This window comes from Malania oleifera, chromosome 9 (genome assembly GCF_029873635.1).
Source record: "Malania oleifera isolate guangnan ecotype guangnan chromosome 9, ASM2987363v1, whole genome shotgun sequence".
In the NCBI taxonomy this organism is placed as follows: domain Eukaryota; kingdom Viridiplantae; phylum Streptophyta; class Magnoliopsida; order Santalales; family Ximeniaceae; genus Malania; species Malania oleifera.
The window spans coordinates 87,312,884-87,334,490 of record NC_080425.1 but is presented as its reverse complement, the minus strand read 5'-3'; the positions used below and the strand labels follow the sequence as shown (position 1 = coordinate 87,334,490).

The window sequence follows — 21,607 nt, the reverse complement described above, 5'->3', positions numbered from 1 at the left end:
ATAAATTTGACCACTGCCAAAAGGCAAATGCAGGAGAGCTCAGGAGCGTGCATGGTTCAAGTTCAGTTTTCTTTAGATTATGAATCTATTACCATAATTGGCTTGGGATAAATGGATTTATCTAGCTATACTTGAAATGCAAACTATCCGCATGGCGTTTGGAAAGCGAAATTGACAATCCACGCTGTCTAACTTGGCCCTAGCTAATACACCTCACAACTGACCCCCAAAAAATAGTACAGATTAAATCCCTGCAAGTAATGTATGAACGAAAATGATAAACGATAGTACTCGCTGCAGAATATTAATATATTAACAATATATTACAAAATATATGTACAAACAGAAACTAGAGCACCGGATATGATCTGATAGTTTCATATTTTTTTCCTCTCTCTATCTCTATCTCTCTCTCTCTCTCATATTTAAGTTCTAGTCACACGAAACACACAGATCAAAGCAACAACTAAGGCACTCAAAACATGCAAGGGCACCACAAAGCTGCGTGAAAGCAATAGCACACTGGTCATTCAGCCGTGCACAAGCCTGGATAAAGCACATGCAGCAGCAGCGATCCACCAGCCCACCGCAACATTTGGAAACTGCCTTCACAAGCATTCCAGGAGGTTCCTGTAATGCCATTTCTCTGATTCCCGGAGGCAAATTGTCTGCAGTTGCTACCAAGTCGCCAAATCCAACACCCAGGCCTTGCAGAAACACCACCTTGTGGCCCTTAAAGTCCATCATCGTTCGTAGGTCAATTTTATGCTGTAAATGTTTCCATGGAAACCCTTTTTAAATAAACTTATGTGACATGAAACTAAAAATATGATATAAAAGATTTAAAGTTGATTTATATCATGCGTATTTCTGATCAGTGCATGGTATCATGTCAGTTAAAACTTTTTCCAGTTTCCAGCACCCGCGCAGCTCTAGCATATTTTTCTATATTACCTATGAAATCAAACAATTCAAAATGACTATGTACACTAATGCGGCAAATAATCTAGAAAAAAAAATTTAATGAATTAGTAGTAGATCAACTAACACACAAGGAGCTGATGCTAACATTATTTATGCTACGCTAGTTATTTGAAAGAAAATGAAATTTTTATTTCAACACAGGAATAACTTGGAGCTCAGGACTCACAGTTTATGCTTGGGAATGGAAAACAAAATATCCCCTAACGAGCAAAAAAATAAACCATCACAATGCAGTTGAGAGTGGCTTTCATGAGTTTGTGAATTTTCTTTTCTGGCCACTTTTAGACAATCAAATAGAGAATTTAATAAACATGAAGAAAATTTAGCAATGATTTTTTAAATGAAAAAAGCAATTGCTAGTTTTTCTCCATTTGGGAAAACCAAATTGCTATGTTGGAGTTATTTGGGAATTAGAAAAAAAGGAAAAACGAAAACTTTTATATTTTACAAGCCCAATTCAGGTTGTGTACCTAAGATCATGAATGGTTAATGAAGAAGTCGGTTTGGAAAATATATTATGAATAATTGAGAAATTTCCGCATTGCAAATGCTTAATATATAGCCATATTCTGCTTGTAGATCTGATGGAAATCAGAAGTATTTGAACATTGCTGGTAGCATAGCTAGCAAATTTTGCAAATAGCCTTATGGATAATTCAGTAATTTTCACATTGTAAATGCTTCCAAGTAAACAGTAGAGATTAAGGCAAGCACAGACCTCTTGTATTACAGTGGACTCAAACTCTTGCTTCCCTTTATCAATATTAAGTAAAATCATGCGGGTATATTCAGATGGAACCCCGGTTCCTATGCTCATTTTTGCAACCTACAAGAAAGACAAACGAACAAATAATAAAAACCTACAAGCAAAACAAACAATTCAACTCATAGAAAGAATACTAAAGTCAGAATTGCAGGCATGGGTCACTTTTCTTCCATAGGTGGGTAGGGATTTGACTATTCATCATTGGATATAAATACAGTAAGGAAACCATATCAAGGTTATGTGGGAAAACATTCCTCACACAAGGATGCTTCGCAACTCAATCATTTCCCCGGGAAAAGAATCCAATGATTGTCCCTGAAACTAGATCTTTTCCTTGTAACGGAAAATTAGTTCCATCATCGTGTTTTGTATTAATAATCTTCAAAAAAGATATTACACGAACTGAAGATTATGTTACCATTATTCACTGAATTATACAATGGCTTTTTCCCAAGATTGATCCAATAATTTTCAGAAATGTTAGTGACAAACCTTCCCCTCAAGCTGTTTATTTTCTGACAACCATGCTTGGGCTGTGAGTATATCAACTTGTCTCCTGGCAAGTACCTGCTCAGAAGAGCAAAAATTTGAGATGAAATATGCATTTAACTGAATTCTGACTAAAAATATTTACCAGAAGTTGGAATATTACATGATCCTTAAGGCTCTAGATCAAGGATTTTGTTTGAGAAAAGAGTAGGAAAGTAAAATGAGAAGAAAAAAAAATTCACTATATTTTGTATCAAATACCATTTAAAATGATTTTTTACAAATATGATCAGAAATCAAGAAAAATCAAATATTAGTGCTGTATAAAATCTTTTTTTTTTCATTAATTTCCTATCCTTTTTTTCCTTTTTCACTTACTTGAAAACCAAACATGAAAAAGTGGATTGCTTCATATTTTCCTTTCCTTTCTCTAATGTTTCCAAGTTCCAGATGAGCACTAAGGATTATGATTTGATATTACTCGGATGAGCATCCCATTATCAATTTCATACAAAACTTTTTATTGGCGTCAATTTTGTACAAAGTTGAAAAGAATATAAATTCATAAAAAGCAAACATACTTTATCAACAGGGATATCTTTTGCATTTTGCACTTTCAAGTCCACTGTGAAATTGCTCATATCAGCCAGGGTACCTTTAACTTTAAGAGACTCTGGAAAGTTCCCTCGGTATCTGCCTGATATTACCAAAGGACTTCCAGATGAAAGGTCTGGAATTCTGGATGGAAATAACTGCAGCAGGGAATAAATAAAGTTTCATAATCCAGATAGCCAAGAGAATTGAAAATGCCTCAGTATAATCCATAACTTTCTCCTTCACCATGGAGTCAAATTATAATACTAAACCAAATCAGAACTAAAAATGAATATAAGGAAAATAATCAACCATGTTATACTAGTCACAAGATTCCCATCCTAAACATACATCATTTGGTGCCATAACTTTCAAGATATGATCATTTATGAAAAATACATAGAAATCAAATTTGATGCACATGCAAGTGTCAATTTCAATTTCCAAGTGTACTAACGCTTCAAGCAGAGGCTCAGCCATGAATCCATAATGCCTCCACTGTTTAAATTTACAGGCAAGTTGCTACTGCGATTTACAAGTGTACTAATACTTCAAGCTGAGGGTGGAATTGCATTCAAAAATGGGGCGCTCTGACCCCTAGAGAGTTTAAATTTAAAATTCCTACATTTATTCTTTTGTGTTTAGGATATGTAGACTGAAAAAAATATGGATGGGCCCCAAATAAAATAACTTTGTATTTCAAAGAGGCTCACTGAACTCACCAACTTAATGCCCCCAACCCCACCCCCACCGAAAAAAAAAAAAAATGCCCACAGACAGACACAGACACACACAAAAACAACCAAAAAATGGAGAATTGTTATTTTTCTTGCTAATGAGTTCAAGAGTAAAAGCAAGAACATATTAAGAAGAGAGATCAAGACCATCATACCTCTACAGCATCGAGAAGCTTGAAAGTGTCAATGGTTATATTTGCAAGAAGAGCTGATGATGAAGTAGTGATTAGTCTTTGCATTCGAAATTCAATTGTTTCTGGCCACAAAAAAAAAAATACAAAAAATACAAAAAAAAACAAAAATTTAGACAGCTCATGTTGGACAAACACACACAATAATAGTATCAATGAGATTCATTGAATATTCATGTATTCGAGGGAGAATTGAAATGGCCCTCAAACTGGGATAGTTAACTATGAATACTGTCAATTGTCAAAGAACCACTTTATCTAAAATCTTAAGCTGTTAGGTTGTGGACCAACAATGCATATCATGCCTTTACTCCCCTCCACATGAAGCCCGATTGCATGTAGAGAGAGAAACAAATTATAAATGGCATTACAGAGAATAAGATAATTTTTAACAACTAAACATAAATGTGGGCAACAAGACTAGAACCCAATACCTCCTGGCAACATAGCTTGATTACGATATTGCACGACCACTTTACCTAAAAGCTTAAGCTGTTAGATAGTGGGCCAACAATGTATATCATGCCTTAACAAAGGCCAAACATCATCTCCATGGAACAGCCAACTCTACGACACATTAAATTAGAAAATTTTGAATACAATGTATGAAGGTTGCAACATCTACTTGTTTAGTGAATAATTTTAATAATATTTGGGCTCTTTCTTTTTTTTGATAGGCAAGAGTTCAGCTCTATTAAGCAGTACACTATTTATGAACTACTATTCTCTCATAGCTATGCAAAAAATGAAATATTAAAGATTTGGTAATGTGGAAGATCTCTATTTTCTTGTTCCGTAGTAATCAAACATTCAGAAACAGAAAAGTGATGATATTTTTGACAAAGTTAGAGCAAATAATTTCAATAGCTGAATTTGCATGTTGATTTTTATCAATGTAACAGTCAAATCACTATCTATAACATGAATTCAATTTTGAAATAGAAAAAAGGATATATTAAAACATATAAACAAAAAAAAAATTGGGGAAAAAAAAACAACAAACTAACATACCTACATCATAAGCAGCATCATAGTAGCCCCTCCCAATCTGTGCTAGCATTCGTAAAAAGTAATGATTGCAGTATGAACCTGTAAAAATTTTAACACAATGATTCAACCAGACATAACTTTTAAAAATAAGCTTTATAACATAGACATCAATAACTAACAAGTGCTTAACTTCGCAACATTTTATGAGGCTTCATCAAATATGGGGGCTAGATATTCTGCTTGTATAAGATGGAGCTGAAAGGACAAAGCCATGCAAGTGTGCAACTGAGAGAAAATTTATAAATAAAAAATAAAAAAGAAAAAAGGAAGTCCACAGCCCGCAAAGCTCTCCACTTTGCGAGGGCAAAGGGAGGGTTGTCACAGTGTATGCAACCTTACCCCTGCTTTTATGCAGAGAGGCAACCAAGTGAAATCTAATAATTTCTTTAATTCTCAGTGCACCAAAAAAATTGCTTAAGTAGAACCAACTAAGTTCACAAAATTTGAGATAATAAGCTAGCTCAATAAATTTTGTGAACATGCTCAAAACTCATAGTGTGTAAAAAGGGATAAGACCTGCATATTCCATTACTTTGTGCCTTCGAATTCTTCACATGGACTTGAAAGTTTTAATTTGTTAATGCTTGTCAGTGCCCCTAACACCCCTCCCAAACAACAAACTCAAAGAAAAAAAAACAGAATTTCACTGAGGGAAAAAGTACGCTTGAGCTGAGCAAGGGTTGGAACAGTCTTGCTGATCACCCAAGCATGATCTGACATATCACATATTCACATTGCACGGTAAATTAGTGATACTCTTACCAAAATCATTCATTAGTATGAAACTACAAGTGGACAAGCAGTGTACATGGGGACCATGAAAAATATTACATTGAACTTCTCGCTCAAATAAATTTTTGAAGAAACTTTAAAAGAAATTTAGAGCTGAAACGTAAAAGGTAACTAATATTTAGGCCATGCAAAACATTTAAGCACTCGTATAAGAAAGCATATAAACAATGATAACATTTTGTGGTCCACATTTCAATGGAAATGCACCCAATACATATCCATCACATACATCTTTAAATAGCATTGGACCAAAATTGAAACACTCATACATGAGTGCCCACACAAAGCCATGCACGTGCATAGACAAGGGAAGAGAGAGACTAAGCTTTTTGTGCCGGATTAGAAATGTAAGACATTAATTGCCTCAAATGAAATTATAATCATATTTGTTGAAGTAATATGAAAGGTCTTTATATAAAATATTGTTATCATAATTGTAATTATGTTTTCTGATTAATGATCTTAGAATTTTGTAAAACTATAATGACATCTCAGAATATGAGAAGTCTATAATTATGATATAATTATGATACATTATTAATCACTTGATAGAAGTGATTATAAAAGAGAGGTTAGGGGCTGGTCCTATATTAACCTATGACGCTTATGCTAAATATATCCATCAAATTAAGTCGAAGCATAAGGAAGAGCAAGGGCTGTGAAATAGAAACATAGTCTGAAATATATATATATATGGAGGCTATGGATCAAGGTATGTTTTATTTTAATGTTAATGATTGTAAAATTATGAGTTTCGAAGATCTTAAAATTATGATGTATGAATAATGCTTATCATGTTTAAACTTACATGTGGTATCAGAGCTAAGTTGTAGAAACTCATGATTTTCGATTATGATTAAAGGTTCATGTTTCGTTAAATTTTAGTTTATGAATCAAGGCATAGTAACCTTCTATTTTTCTAAGGCATAATGGTGTAAGTATGGTACATGTACATCTTGGTTAATAAAATCTGACAATGCAGCACATCTCCAAACTTATTTTATGTGCACTGTGTTTAATTTTGTTCTACCATGATACTTCTTAAAATCTATGTAATAATAATGACGGTGCAAAATGTTTGATGTGATAGTAAATATATATAATGTTAATGTATGCTAATATGAATCTACAAGTATTTTGCCAACATGTTTACGTTACTCACAATATTTTAACATTGTGATGTTATAAAGTATTTTGATTTTAATCACCAAAGTGACTAAATCATTAAGTAAAGTACTCAAATGTTTGATGCTAGAACGATATAAAATTATTATAAGACATCAAGAATCACCCAAAGGTCGATTAATTGTTCTTATAATATAAGGATAATTTTTTGGTAATATTATTATGTATTATTATTTTATCTATTTATCCAAAGATAATAGATACTTATAATTAGTACATATAATGTTACCAAAGTAATGTTAAAATTTAAAATTTAATTAGTATCATTTTAATGCTCTTTACATTAGTATTTTTCCCAAAGGAAACATTAATATATTTATATTTGTGATCTTATAAATGTTTCATTCAAAGTATTAAGTATGGTTAATTGTTGCAGTATCTGTACCTGGATCGTTACACTTGCATGCTTCATCTGTTCCAATGTTTAATGGGTTGAATTTTGCTGATTGGAGTAAACAAGTTCAATTTCACCTTGGTGTATTGAATCTTGATTTGGCACTCTTAAGTGATTAGCCTGCTGCTATTACTGATCCTACCAGTGCTGAAGAAATAACCTATTATAATAATTGGGAAAGATCAAACAGGTTAAGTTTGATGTTTATGCGAATGAGTGTTGCAAATAACATCAAGACAATTATTCCCAAAACTGAAAGTGCTAAAGAGTTTTTAATGTTTGTGGAGGAGTGTTCCCAAATAGCAAATAAGTCTCTTGCTGGGACATTAACGAGTACGTTAACCACCATGAAGTTTGATGGTTCACGTACTATGCATGAGCATGTTGTTGAAATGACAAATATTGCAGCAAAACTTAAGACTTTGGGAATGGATGTGAATGAAAATTTCCTTGTTCAGTTTATTTTAAACTCATTACCGACAGAGTATGGACCGTTTCAAATGAACTATAACACCATGAAAGATAAATGGAATGTGCATGAATTGCACAGTATGTTAGTTCAAGAGAAAACACGACTAAACAATAAAGGAATTCACTCTATTCATTATGTGAACAATCAAGGAGCTAAAAAGAAAGTAAAGAAGCATGGAAAGGGGAAAGGATCTTTAAAGGATAATGAATCCTCTTCTCATATCCAAAAGAAGGTATCAAGTAAGGACAAGGGTTATTTCCGTGGGAAACCTGGACATTACCAGAAGTATTGCTTGAAATGGAAAGCTTGGTTCGAAAGGAAGGGCAAGCCTAGTGCTTATGTATGTTTCGAATCAAATTTAGCTGAAGTTCTTTATAATACTTGGTGGATTGATCCTGGATGTACAATCATGTTTCTAATATGATGCATGGATTTCTTACAACCTGGAACATAAACCCAAATGAGAAGTTTATTCTCATGGGGAACAAAATAAAAGTGTTAGTTGAAACTGTCGGGACTTATCGTTTAATCCTAGACACTCGTTATTGTTTGGATTTATATGAGACTTTTTATGTTCCTAGTATTTCTAGGAATTCAATTTCATTATCTAAATAGGATGTTTCTGGATACACTTGTAATTTTAATAAATGATGTTTCAGTTTATTTAAGGATACCAGTATGGTTGGTTGCGGTATGCTTTGTGATGGATTATATAAGTTAAAACTTGATAATCATTATGCTGAAACACTTTTAACCTCGTATCATAGTATTGGCACTAAACGAAGTTTAGTGAATGAACGATCTGCTTACTTGTGGCATAAACGGTTAGGTCATATTTCCAAAAAAAGATTGGAAAGATTAGTAAAGAGTGAAATACTTCCAGATTTGGATTTCACTGACCTTGACATTTGTGTAGATTGTATTAAAGGAAAGCAGACAAGACACACAAAGAAAGGAGCCACAAGGAGCACTCGGCTTCTAGAAATTATACACACTAATATATGTGGACCCTTTGACGTAAATACCTTCAATAATGATAGATATTTCATCACATTTATCAATGATTTTTCACGTTACGAATATGCTTAATTGCTACATGATAATTCTCAAGCGGTAAATGCTTTGGAGATTTATGTAAATGAAGTTGAAAGACAATTAGACAGAAAGGTGAAAATTGTTAGATTTGATAGAGGAGGTGAATATTATGGAAGGTATAACGAAATTGGACAACTACTTGGTCCATTTGCTAAATTCTTTGAAAAACATGATATTTGTGCTCAATACACAATGTCAGGTACACTAGAACAGAATGGTGTATTAGAAAAGTGTAATAGGACTTTGATGGATATGGTTAGGAGCATGATAAGCAGAAAGTATTTACCCAATTCATTGTGGATGTATGCTTTAAAAACTGCCATGTATGTATTAAACCGTGTTCCTAGTAAGGCAGTTCCAAAGACGCCAATTGAGCTTTGGACTGGCAGGAAACCAAGTTTACGACACCTGCATGTTTGGGGTTGTCAGGCAGAAATTAAAGTTTATAATCCACAAGAAAAGAAGCTAGATGCAAGAACAATCAGTGGTAATTTCATTGGTTATCCAGAAAAATCGAAAGGGTGTATATTTTGTTGTCCTAATCATCTCACAAGAATAGTTGAAACTGGAAATGCTAGGTTCATTGAGAATGATGAAACTAGTGGGAGTATGGTTCCATTAAATGTAGGAAATTACAACTCCGGCTATTTAAAGTAAACCTATTATAAAAAAACCACAAGAGGTTGCGTTAAGACGATCTCAAAGAGAAAAGAGATATGCTATCTTGGATGATTATGTGATTTATCTTCAAGAGTCAGATTTTGACTTAGGAATTGAAGATGATCCAGTTTTGTTTTCACAGGCCATTAGCTGTGATAATTCTGATAAATGTATGGATGCCATGAAAGAAGAGTTAAAGTCTATGGAACAAAATGAAGTCTGGGATCTTGTAGAATTACCAGAAGGTTGCAAGAGAGTTGGATGTAAATGGGTTTTTAAAACCAAACGAGACTCTCATGGTAACCTTGAACGTTACAAGGCCAGACTTGTTGCTAAAGGCTTTACTCAGAAAAATGGTATTGATTATAAAGAGACTTTTTCACCGGTCTCTAAGAAAGATTCTTTCAGAATTATTATGACTTTAGTAGCTCATTACGATTTAGAGTTACATCAAATGGATGTGAAAACTGAATTTCTAAATGGGAATTTAGATGAAGATGTTTATATGGATCAACCATTGGGTTTTACAATTGAAGGGAAAGAAAATTTGGTGTGTAAACTTAAGAAGTCAATATACGGACTTAAACAAGCTTCCAAACAATGGTATCTTAAGTTTTATAATTGGTTCCTTTGGATTTAAAGAAAACACTGTTGATCAGCGTATATATCTGAAGATTAGTGGGAGTAAGTTTATATTCCTGATTCTGTATGTTGATGATATTTTGCTTGCAACTAATGATCTTGGTCTGTTACATGAGACTAAAGAATTTCTCTCTAAAAACTTTGAAATAAAAGATATGGGAGAGGCAAAGTATGTAATCGGAATAGAAATATTTTGAGATCGGTCCCAAGGACTGGTTGGTTTGTCTCAGAAAGGTTATATAAATAAAGTTTTAGAGAGATTTAACATGGACAAATGCTCAACTTCACCCGTTCCAATTCAGAAAGGAGACAAGTTCAGTCTCATGCAATGTCCTAAAAATGATTTGGAACGGAGGCAAATGAAGGATGTTCCTTATGCATCTATTGTTGAGAGCTTGATGTACGCTCAAACATGCACAAGGCTTGACATTAGCTTTGCAGTTTGAATGCTCGATAGATATCAAAGTAATCGAGGAATGATTCACTGGAAGGCTGCAAAGAAAGTTCTAAGATACTTGCAAGGAACGAAAGATTACAAGCTTATGTATCGAAGGTCTGATCATCTTGAGGTAGTTGGATATTCGAATTCTAATTTCGCTGGATGTGTGGATACAAGAAAGTCCACATTTGGCTATGTATACTTGCTAGCCAGAGGAGCAATTTCATGGAAGAGTGCGAAGCAGTCAATAATTGTTGCATCCACTATGGAAGCTGAATTTGTAGCTTGCTTTAAGGCTACAGTTCAGGCTAATTGATTGCGGAACTTTATTTCAGGACTTGGAATAGTTGATAGTATCACCAAGCCGCTGAAAATTTATTATGATAATTCCGCAGCTGTTTTCTTGTCTAAGAATGATAAGTATTCCAAGGGTGCTAAGCATATGGAATTGAAATACTTTGTTATTAAAGAAGACTTACAGAAACAAAAAGTGTCAATTGAACATATTAGCACCGATTGTATGATAGTTGATCCTTTGACGAAAGGATTGCCGCCCAAAACATTTATTGGTCATGTTGAAAAGATGGGTATTATTGAATCTTAATGTATGTTGTTCAATTGATATTTGAGCTCGATAATGAAAATGTTTCTGTTATTTCTGTTTTCCATTTTGTATACATAATTGTTATGGAATAATGATAACAGGGTTAAATTTGGACCTAATGTATGCCTCTCAACTAAAAGAACATTATGTGTAGTGGAGAACTAGTATTGTAGTGCATGGAAAGAACTATGTTAATAAAGATGATATGGAACCACCATGACTCCTACAAGTTTTCTAAATATTAATGATAACTAATGTATGCACATTATGATCAACTACGTTAAGTAATTTCACTTGAGCCAAGTGGGAGAATGTAAGACATTAATTGCCTCAAATAAATTATAATCATATTTGTTGAGGTACTATGAAAGGTCTTTAAATAAAATATTGTTATCATAATTGTAATTATGTTTTCTGATTAATGATCTCAGAATTTTGTAAAACTATAATGACATCTCAAAATATGAGAAGTCTATAATTATGATATAATAATGATACATTATTAATCACTTGATGGAAGTGATTATAAAAGAGAGGTTAGGGGCTGGTCCTATCTCAACCTATGATACTTATGCTAAATATATCTATCAAATTAAGTTGAAGCATAAGGAAGAGTAAGGGTTGTGAGATAGAAACACAGTCTCAAATATATATATATATATAGTTGGAGGCTATGGATCAAGGTATGTTTTATTTTAACGTTAATGATTGTAAAATTATGAGTTTCGAAGATCTTAAAATTATGATGTATGAATAATGTTTATCATGTTTAAACTTACAAGAAATACTTGTGTTTGTACTCTTCCCAAACCATTTGTTAAGTTATAATACACTCAATATATGAGTTGCTACCATTCTACATACCTAAAAGCATTAGTCGACCACCCCAAGACAGAGAACTTACATGTATCAAACTGTGAAAGAGGGGTATCTAGTCAACAAATTGTGAAGCCAACAAAGAGGCAGTGACTCACCTAGGCAAAAAGTTGTACATGCTGAGAATCACTAATGAAAACAGAAAGTCATAAATCAAATCCATTTGGTTCAAAGCATTGGACTTTGGACAATAGAGAAAACAACATATGCCACAACACTCATACACCAAGAACAGAAAAATGGCAAACTTCATAAACCAGCAACACATTCATGATAATAATTTGTTTAACCCTCCCTCCATCCTCCACCTGTACATGCACAAATATTCATGCACACCGACATCCATATTCCAAAACAACTCACAACCCATGAATACTGTAAACATATGACATGTTTTCCTCTCCAAAAGTAATTGTACATCAAACTATATCATGGAGACCCCAAAAATTAACAATCATATAACACAATAAGTTTGGAAGAGTACTCTAGCAATAAAAGGTGAAAAAATTTTAAACCAAATTTCATACCTATGCCAAAAGTAGAAATGCGAGGACAGATTGATCCTTCCCCAGTGAAACGGACCTTCAATGCACTACAAATGTTTCTTTCATCTTCCACCGTCCCATCAGTAACGAGAAAAATGAGAGGAATTGAATCACTGGTTTTGGATAACATCTCTATAGCCTGAGATAATAACACATGGTGAGACAAAACATGCATATGTGTACCAACCAAAATAAATAACACTGACAGCTAGAGATAGAAACAACAATGCATGAATTAAAAGACATGTATTATTTAACTCATACATAGTCTATTACATATTTAAATGTACAAATACTTTCCAATATACAAAATGATATAACCACATCCGGGAGCATTCCCATTCATTTGAACCTTCCAATTGTTCACGACGTCTAAACGAAGTACACAAATGGACACTGCACCTTCCAAATAATATTAACATACAGTTCATGTCACCAAGGAACCAGCATGGGGATCATGTCCAATCACTGTTTTAAAAGGCTCAATTGAGGCTTGCCTCAAGGAAAGGCATGCTTAAAATGCCTCAAGGCTCAATCTAAAATACCAAATTCCAAAAAGGCTAAAGCATTACCGGTTGAGGCACGCCTTTTGTGCCTTTTTAGTTGAGGCTTATGCATTTTGAGCATGCAATTCTCAAGTTAGAATTGGCTAGAAAATTTTAACTACATGTTTATATAAAAGGAATGTCATAGTATAAGTTGATTTGTGTAGAGAAGGGAATAAAATGGCAGATGCTTTGGCTCGACAAGGTGTCATGGGGAGGAATAGTTTGTTTACAAATAATAGTCAACTTCCTAGAGTTATTAAAGGTTTGTATAGATTGGATAAGATGGGTACAGCTTATATGAGGTATGTTTAGTTGGTTTTCTTTTGGTTTTGGTATAAATTTGTTTTTTTCTTTTGTTTGGTTTAATGCATGGGGTGTTTTATTGGTTATCATGTAAGCCCCAAGTGTCTTTTTGTTTCCACGGTATTCCTCCGCCATAAGTGAGGGTTATTAATAAACTTGGGATGGGGCCACTATGTGGGTGGCTTCCGGCTCTTCCTAAAAAAAAAATAAAAATAGTATGAGTCGATTCCTAAAACTATTGAACCTTTACCTTTCCAAAATAACTAAGTTATATCTTAAATCATGAAAATAATTTGAACTTTGTTTTTTATTTTTTGTGATAATAAAGGAAGGTATATTAGATAGAGAGAGAGAAATTACAATGAAAGAGGACAAGAAGTCCATCCCACAAAAATAAAATAAAATAAAATAATTTAAAAAATTAACAATTAAACAAGAAACCACCTCTTCAATCTTTTCCTTCATAGTATACCAAACTCTACAAGTAAACTAATAATTTGAATTTTATAATAGTATAGCTATCTCTTGTCATGATTTATGTCATGCAAGGTTAGCAATCCAGCAAGTAGTTTGAAATGTATATCTATTTTATTTTATTTTTACATTATATTTATGATTTTTTTTAATTTTTTCTTTATTTTTTAAAAATATATAATTTATTTAATATTTTTACCAGAAAAATAAAATTCTCAAGAGGCTTACATCCCAATGCCTTAAGGCTTATGCCTTGCCTCTTAAGGGTTAAAACACCTCGCCTTATCCCTTATTCCCTTCACCTTTTAAAACATTGTGTCCAATAACAAAATTTTAAAAATAAAAATATGAATAGTTCATGGCATGGAACTCCTTAAACCCCCCCCCCCCCCCACCACCACCCCAAAAAATAAAATAAAATTACACGAAAGTTGAGGCAACTGTATTAGTTCCAATATGAATCCACCATGATTTGGAACACATTTAGTCATTTATAGAGGTTGCATGGTGAAGAGCCAAAAATAGAAATTCCTTTGTTACATAGCATATAAGTAATTTCTTGGGGAAATAATGAAGTGAAAAAAATTTAACTAGCCATTGTCAAGTTTTTTCTATTAAAAAATTTTGTACGCACTTTGCATGTAACCACCATTTTTCGAAAATAATTAATTAAAGATGGAAATGTTAACCCAAAGAGCCAAAACATACTGAGAGAACATTTACAGGTCAGTTGAACAAGATGGTTGCTTTGAAAATACCTGATTTAAGGGAAGCCAAATGTTTGTACCACCCTCTGCAATAAAATTTAAGCCAATCCATTCAGTAGCATTTTCAATTGCTTCTTTTGTTGCCAGCTCCATAGATGACGAGAATAAGCGAGAATCTCCATTGAAAGCTATTATGTTGAAATAATCTAGTGCATTGAGCTTGGAGAGGGCTGCCAATAGTGCATTCTTAGAATTCTCTAGAGGCCTTCCACGCATGCTTCCACTTATATCCACGACAAATACTACTTCTTTTCTAAAAACCTAAAAAAATCCATTAAAATGGTGTAAGGGACAAAACATGCAAACGGAAGCACACAATCAAGCATACACAGAAGAAACCAAGAGATTTAACATTGTTCGGCCCTTCTACAGTGACCTATATGTCCACAATCCACCATGATTAAGAAAAGGATTTAAACACATCGGTCACTCAACCCAAATTCCATTACATACAAACCACTTGACTTACACGTGTTCGTCATAGGAGTTTTAAGACACATAGGAGCCACAACACTCTTGCAACACTCTTGCATAATCTCCATAGGGATTAAGTGATTAACACGCATAAAGGGTGTAGTTTAATGAGATACTGAATATTGCCCAAGAAGTTCCAAATAGTGGTATGACATTATACCAAATTTCCTCCCTCATAGCCAAAGCCCCACTCTCACAGGCTAAGACCCCTCCCCCTCCAAACAAATTCATCTTCCCTAATGAAGTACTCTTCTAGTATAGCCTTCAAGCCTTGCTCTCCAATATCTTTCTCTTATTCATAGTACAGAAATTGGACCCAAAAAAAAAGAAATTTGAGAAAAATCTTAACAAGTAAAAGATATAAAAATTTGACAGGATTGAAATTACAATGAGGTTGGGATTGATTTGTAGAAAATTCGATAATTATTGAACTGTCTTGAGGAAAATGGTAAAATTGGAAGTTTATATTCTCACATATTCAACGTAATTCACAGTAAATAAAATATCCTACACTTTAAAAGTAACATTATAAGTAGCACTCTCCGCAAATTAGATAGAATTTTTAATTAAATTACTTAGTACTAGTGCCAAAGATCAAATATATCAGCATCAGATTGATAGTCATCAGCCACCAAGCCCATAAACTGCTCTGTGATCAAGTCTTAAATGTTGAAGTCAAAAAATATGCCAAAAAATTAACCTCCTTAAAATCAAGAGGTGATATTTGAAGATACAACCATGCAAGTACCAGTTTGTCATTTTTTATGATCTCAAAAGTTGTATGATATATTTTACAGAAAAAAGCCCCAAAATTGTTCTCAAAGAAAAAAAAAGCCTGGTGCTACAAGCCTACAGTGGCCATTTCCAAGAGAAACATAAAGCAAATTACATGAACATGTTTGTGTAATAGATGCAGTTCTAACTTCAGTTAGTTACTTAGTTGACAGGTAGCTTTAATTTTTAAGAAATTCCCAGTTTTGTACAGTGACCGAATGACCACTTGAACCCCCAAAAAATGTTAGGATGGACAACATTTCCAATATTAGTGTACACACCACAACCTGGAAATCAGAAAATCCATCCAAAAAGCAGAATCTAATTATTATATAATCACATAAATGGGGATAATTTCACAGATAAATAGAATAATGACAAAGATCAAAGACTAAAGCTTACAGACCTTCATACTCTGGTGATTTCCAGGGAAAAGATAGAGGCAGAACATCTCTCTTTGATCCAAATCATGCAAAGATGGAGACTGCAAGAGCATTCCACCACATATGTCGCTTGAAGAAACCTGGAAACATGGTTGCAAACCATGAAAAACAAAAAAACAAAAAAGCAAAAAAGCAATACACAAAAAATTAAGAATCAATTCTCCAAGGCAGGTCCTATGCACATGATGAGTCAAAAATTCATCATCATCCAAAACCCAGAGGGCCGTTTTTGGATCTAGAAAGCTGTAAATCATAAACTAGTGGCAACATAACCATGGTCCAAGATCTTACGGTATATGAAAAATTGATGTCAGAATCTGACCATTTGAGAACTTCTGCTTCATATAAAAATCCCAATCTACCAGACTGACGCCTTATTTCCTAAAAATTAATAAATCACATTAATACACAAACACACACATGCATACACACAAATATAAATAAATATAAAAATATATAAAATACAAACACACACTCACATATGCATAAATATATAAATACACACACACACACATACAATGTATACATGCGTGTGTATATATATATATATATGTATGTGTATATTGAAAAAGATAAGGAAACACATCACTATATTTAACTTTAATCAGTAACATACCTTTAGAGGATGGCTGCTAGTTTTGCACAAAACTTCTGCACTGTTGCCAGAATTCACATTCAACTCTATCTTTTCTCTTTTGGAGGTTTTCTTCCCAGCAGGAATCACATATGTTGGAAAACTAAATGGTATGCTGAGGTAAAACTGACCATCATCATATGATAACCTCTGAGACCAACTGACTTTAAGTGAAAGAATGGACCCTCCATATACCTTGTAATACGAAAAATAAATATCTTAGAGAAAAATAAAGTACAACCATTAAAGATCACTAGTGCAATCAGAACAGAATGTTGGAAGCAAACACCTTTGCAACTTTCAAAGTATAAATCTGGGGTATCAAAAAGCCCCCATCTTCAGCTTTGGCTGCTTTATCCACATCTTCTATATCTTCCATGGCGATCAGTTTGGTATAATATGATCTTCCACCAACATCAACCTCGACACCTAGAATTGAACCCTGTTAGCAAAATCATGTTTTATTTGAGAATTAAAATAAAAAACATCAGGTCTACATAAAAACAGTATAATAATAATAATAATAATAATAATAATAATAATAAACTGCAAGGTAAAGTAACTCGTAGATATTATAATGCTACATATTGATGCCATCAACATACACTGCTAAACAAATTTCCGATTCTATCTGGATGATGATAAAACTGTTAGAGCTTCCTAGCCAAATTCATAACTTTAAGGAAGAAGCAATTTCTCATTGACAAGGAGTTTTGCAATTAAATCTATTTACTTGTCTGAGCTGCACCATTTTTGTGTCCTGCAGCAACCCATTATATTAGACCTTGACCTGGCATTTTTTCCATGTGCAATCCCTTCAGTTTGTGTCTCTTAAGTAACTTCTTAAAATTTCAACCAAAAAAAAAAATCAACAGCACTCCTCAGAGTGGTCTTCTAATGTGCCTTCTAGCCAGTCTCTTTGCTGATGAGCAGCATAGCTTAACAATATGTTAAAGTGAAATAAAGGAAATCTGTAGATATCTAGTCCATATTTGAATTGACCATGTCCTCTCTAGTTTAGATTGTGAATTGACCTTAGGATGCTATTTGATTATCAATTTTCTTCCTTAATGTACATATTTTCCCATTTGGTGAAATGCCTTTCTTTCTTTGGCACAATTCTCTGTTGTGTGATAGCAAAAGGCTTATAAGAGAATTAAAATTCAGATCCTTCCATCTTTAGCATTTGATAAACTCAATTCAACCCAGTCTAAATACAACCATTTGCACTCCGCCATACAGATTGTACGTTTTTACTATTATAGTAAATTTGTAATTTACTGCCCTATTCATGGGCGACCAAAAGGGAACAGAATTGAAATTTTCAAGATGTGCAGCTTGGAAAGTTTCAAACGATCTTGGCTTTCAATCAAAATGCTATGAACTTCAATAAATTACATCCATTTAGACACCAAGCAATATATTTCATTTTGCAGAAATAAGACAAAAAGAAATACTGGGTTTGGGGAAGTTGCACGACTAAGGTGAGGGCAGCCCTGTATTCACACTAGTTTACTGCATCAAACAGAGAGCCGTCTCTCACATAATTTGGCTAAAAGTTGATTCTTTGATGAAAATGGTAATTCTCAAGGACGAATCAACATACATTTCATCTGATATTGCCTCAACTCTGTTCCATTTATTTATGGCAAGAAAATATTTTTTTCTTTTTTTTTTCTTTTCAACTTGCTTTATAGCGACTTAATTCGCAGTTTAGTACAAGATACACTGCTGTTTGTTTAAAATGTTTGCTAAAGGATTTCTCAGTTTCAATACCAAAAGACGAACCAACATAAGCTCTGAAAAACAAGAGCTACACTTTCCAAGCATGCCAGTAACTCTGACTTAACCTTACAAAAATAAAATTCAAAAAAAAAAAAAACCCGAGAATTACCTCTTCTCCCATCGGAATGGCTATGCGACAATCGCAGCTTCTACTTCCCGTAACGCAGTGAACTCGCCAAGTTCCGCAAACCGTAACAAAAGCCGTATCCATATAGCAATCAACTTCCATCGCAATCTCATGCATGTGGAGCGGAATCAACGCCGGCGGGTCGCACCGGCCGTGCACGTACGGCTGGTAGCTCGTAATATCCGGATTATCCACAATCGACGGCTCTGAGACCGCCGCGTACACCATCGGCGCCGCCGGCAGATACATCTCCCTCGACTTCAGCGACGGCGATTTCTCCATCGCCGCCATAGCCGGCGGCGACACCGTCCGATCCTTCCCGTAGTAAATCCGCTTAGCGAGCCCAAGGCCGTACTGTACGGACCTCGCGAACTGGTCGGCCATCCTCAGGAACAAGCTCCTAGTCCTTGAAATGAAGAAGAAGAAGAAAAAACAGAGAGAGAAAGAAGATAACGAAAAGACAGTGATGTATTACACTGAAACAGCAAATCGGCAACCCCCGGAGTGTGAAAACACAGATGAAGACGAAAGGGTGTCCGAACTGAACTTCCGCAGTACTGGCCTGTGCTAAAGAAAAATGTACAATTGCATATATTAATGAATAAAAAAATAAAATAAAATAATATTTGAATAATGGGGAAGCCAATGGGTGATTGACGCGTGGGGTCTTGAAAGACCATTTTACTGTGGAAATGAATGATTAATTGGTGGTTAAGGGGATAATCAGGTGTGATTAACGACAAAGAAGAGGACATTACCACTGTCTGCCACGTTTACATCAAATGGTGACAAAAAAATATTCGTCTGGACTCTGGGGGGAGGGATCAGCTACAGCCTGGCTCAGAGTGGACCCCACTCGTGGTCCTGCGTGGAAGATTTGCTGTGGCCATTATATATACAACCTGTTTTGGCCTTTTATGGGAATAAAATAAAATAAAAAATGTTATGTTGACACGTGGAAAATGTGATTTGGAAGAGGAGACCTACAACATGGTAGATAGCTTGAAAATACGTATATAATGGGACAGCCTGTGCAGTTCGTCTTCAACTCTTAAGAAAATGATAGAATCAACTTCATACCAGAAATAAAAGAAGACCTATCGCCCTATGGGCTTGGTGCGGTGAAAAGGCATCAGCACGTAAGAAGGAATATCAGGGGTTCAAGTTCTGGTAGATACACTTACGGAACCAGCAGTACTTATGGATGGTGAGAATTTATTCTATGAGTCAATGAGAATCGTGGATTGAAAAAGTTTTCTGTGAACCAACAAAAACCATGGATAGTAATGGAGATGTATCCCGGGATCGAGTTGACCGAACGTGTAATTGATGCATGTAAGCCGTGTCCGCATTTCGGACTTTATCTGATCAGCGAGACCTAAGGAGAGAACGCTAATCCGTTGGTGTGGTGCCTCACCAAGGGGTCAAAATGACTTTTTCGGTGGCTGAAATTTCTATGTAATCAAAAATAATAATAATAAAAGACATATCCACTTACAAGTTAAATGACTCTACATCCCGTAAATCTTTTAAATTTATGTAAATTTTTAAAAAATTACATTATTTTATTTTCTTTTATTTTAAATTGTAAAAATTGAAATTCCTTAAGTAAACAATATTTTTCTTCAAATTTACAAAAAATAAAAATACATACTTAGTGTAATATGAGTAAGGACTTTTAACCTAATTTTAGACAAAGTGTCAAGTGACCATTATTTAAATCTAAGGTTCAAATATCATTGGGACCAATTTGTTGATCTCTTTGAACATGTATTTGTTTTTATTGTCAAAAGCAGCCTTGAACAAATCTCGATTGGATTGCACTTTATATATATATATACAATGGACCACACGCACTATACCAATTGGTGCATATCCAAATATGAGATTTAAAGTTCATCCGTCCAAAATATAAGGATCAGTGGTATTCCTAATTTAAAATAATGGTGTCTAAGATTTATTAGATACATAACTAATATACATGAATAATAGGTCTATTCATTTATAATTTTTCAAATAGAAAGTCGTAACCCCCAAAATTCATACATATTAATTAGGAGAGTCTTGAATTTACTACTTTGGGGGCATTTATGCATTGGGAAGTATAATATTAATTTCTTTATTAGTGTTTTTGTGAGTTGAAAGGAATGTCAAGTTTTATTTGAATTAATTTTTTCTTTCAATTGCCTTATTGATATTTTGACATGTGCAATATAAAATTTATGAACTAATTTTTTATACTTTTTTTCTTTAATTTTTAAATTATTACTTTACTATTTTCTCTCCTCTTATGTTGATTTAGATAGAAATAGACTAAGCTCATTTATAATTTTACATTAAATATATAAGTCGTTAGTTCTTTTAAGAAGAAAATTTTGACTTTGTTCTCAAAAAGCACCTGAATATTAAGTGCACGAGCATCTAAAATAACAATATACAATAAATTTTTACATGAAATATTCTTCTATCTTTGAAAGATTTATTGGGACGTCCATTAATTATAAATTATATTTTACTTATTTTCAAAATTAAAATATAAGATCTCCTATATAAAAGTCTCGACAATGGATGCTTTGATAATTATACTATTTGAATGTGCATATACATATGTAATTATTAGAAAGTAAAATAATAAAATATATATATAATTAATTTAGTATGGATGAGCTGTTACTGGAGGACCACATGTTTATGGTTCGTACAAATGTAATGGCATGGACCATAATTCATGGATGACTTATATAGAGACTTCTTTTTTATCTA

At 33.7% G+C, this 21,607-nt stretch overlaps 1 protein-coding gene across 2 annotated transcripts; it reads right to left on the bottom strand.

Annotated features, from left to right (window-relative positions):
• Nucleotides 1–293: 293 nt before the first annotated feature.
• Nucleotides 294–19,422, bottom strand: LOC131164366 (uncharacterized). 2 transcript variants are annotated; one of them, XM_058121498.1, is made up of 13 exons: nucleotides 18,827–19,422; nucleotides 17,222–17,374; nucleotides 16,915–17,127; nucleotides 16,590–16,679; nucleotides 16,262–16,378; nucleotides 14,599–14,868; nucleotides 12,498–12,654; nucleotides 4,773–4,850; nucleotides 3,726–3,826; nucleotides 2,821–2,991; nucleotides 2,243–2,317; nucleotides 1,703–1,810; nucleotides 294–768 (listed from the first exon to the last, which is right to left on the bottom strand). In XM_058121498.1, the coding sequence occupies exons 1-13, from the start codon at nucleotides 19,226–19,228 to the stop codon at nucleotides 433–435; spliced, it is 2,271 nt and encodes a 756-aa protein (XP_057977481.1). In that variant the 5' UTR covers nucleotides 19,229–19,422; the 3' UTR covers nucleotides 294–432. The 2 variants fall into 2 exon arrangements, with proteins under 2 accessions (XP_057977481.1, XP_057977482.1); XM_058121499.1 differs by having other exon boundaries at nucleotides 3,726–3,778; nucleotides 18,827–19,410.
• Nucleotides 19,423–21,607: the final 2,185 nt, after the last annotated feature.

Bases quoted from the DNA above. Each gene is read 5' to 3' on its own strand.
- LOC131164366 (XM_058121498.1), bottom strand. From the start codon at position 19,228: ATGGCCGACCAGTTCGCGAGGTCCGTACAGTACGGCCTTGGGCTCGCT. The intron at 12,655-14,598 runs GTATTTTCAAAG...TTATTATCTCAG, and splicing joins TTTGGCTTCCCTTAAATCAG to GCTATAGAGATGTTATCCAA. The intron at 4,851-12,497 runs GTATGAAATTTG...AAATTTTTACAG, and splicing joins CATTTCTACTTTTGGCATAG to GTTCATACTGCAATCATTAC.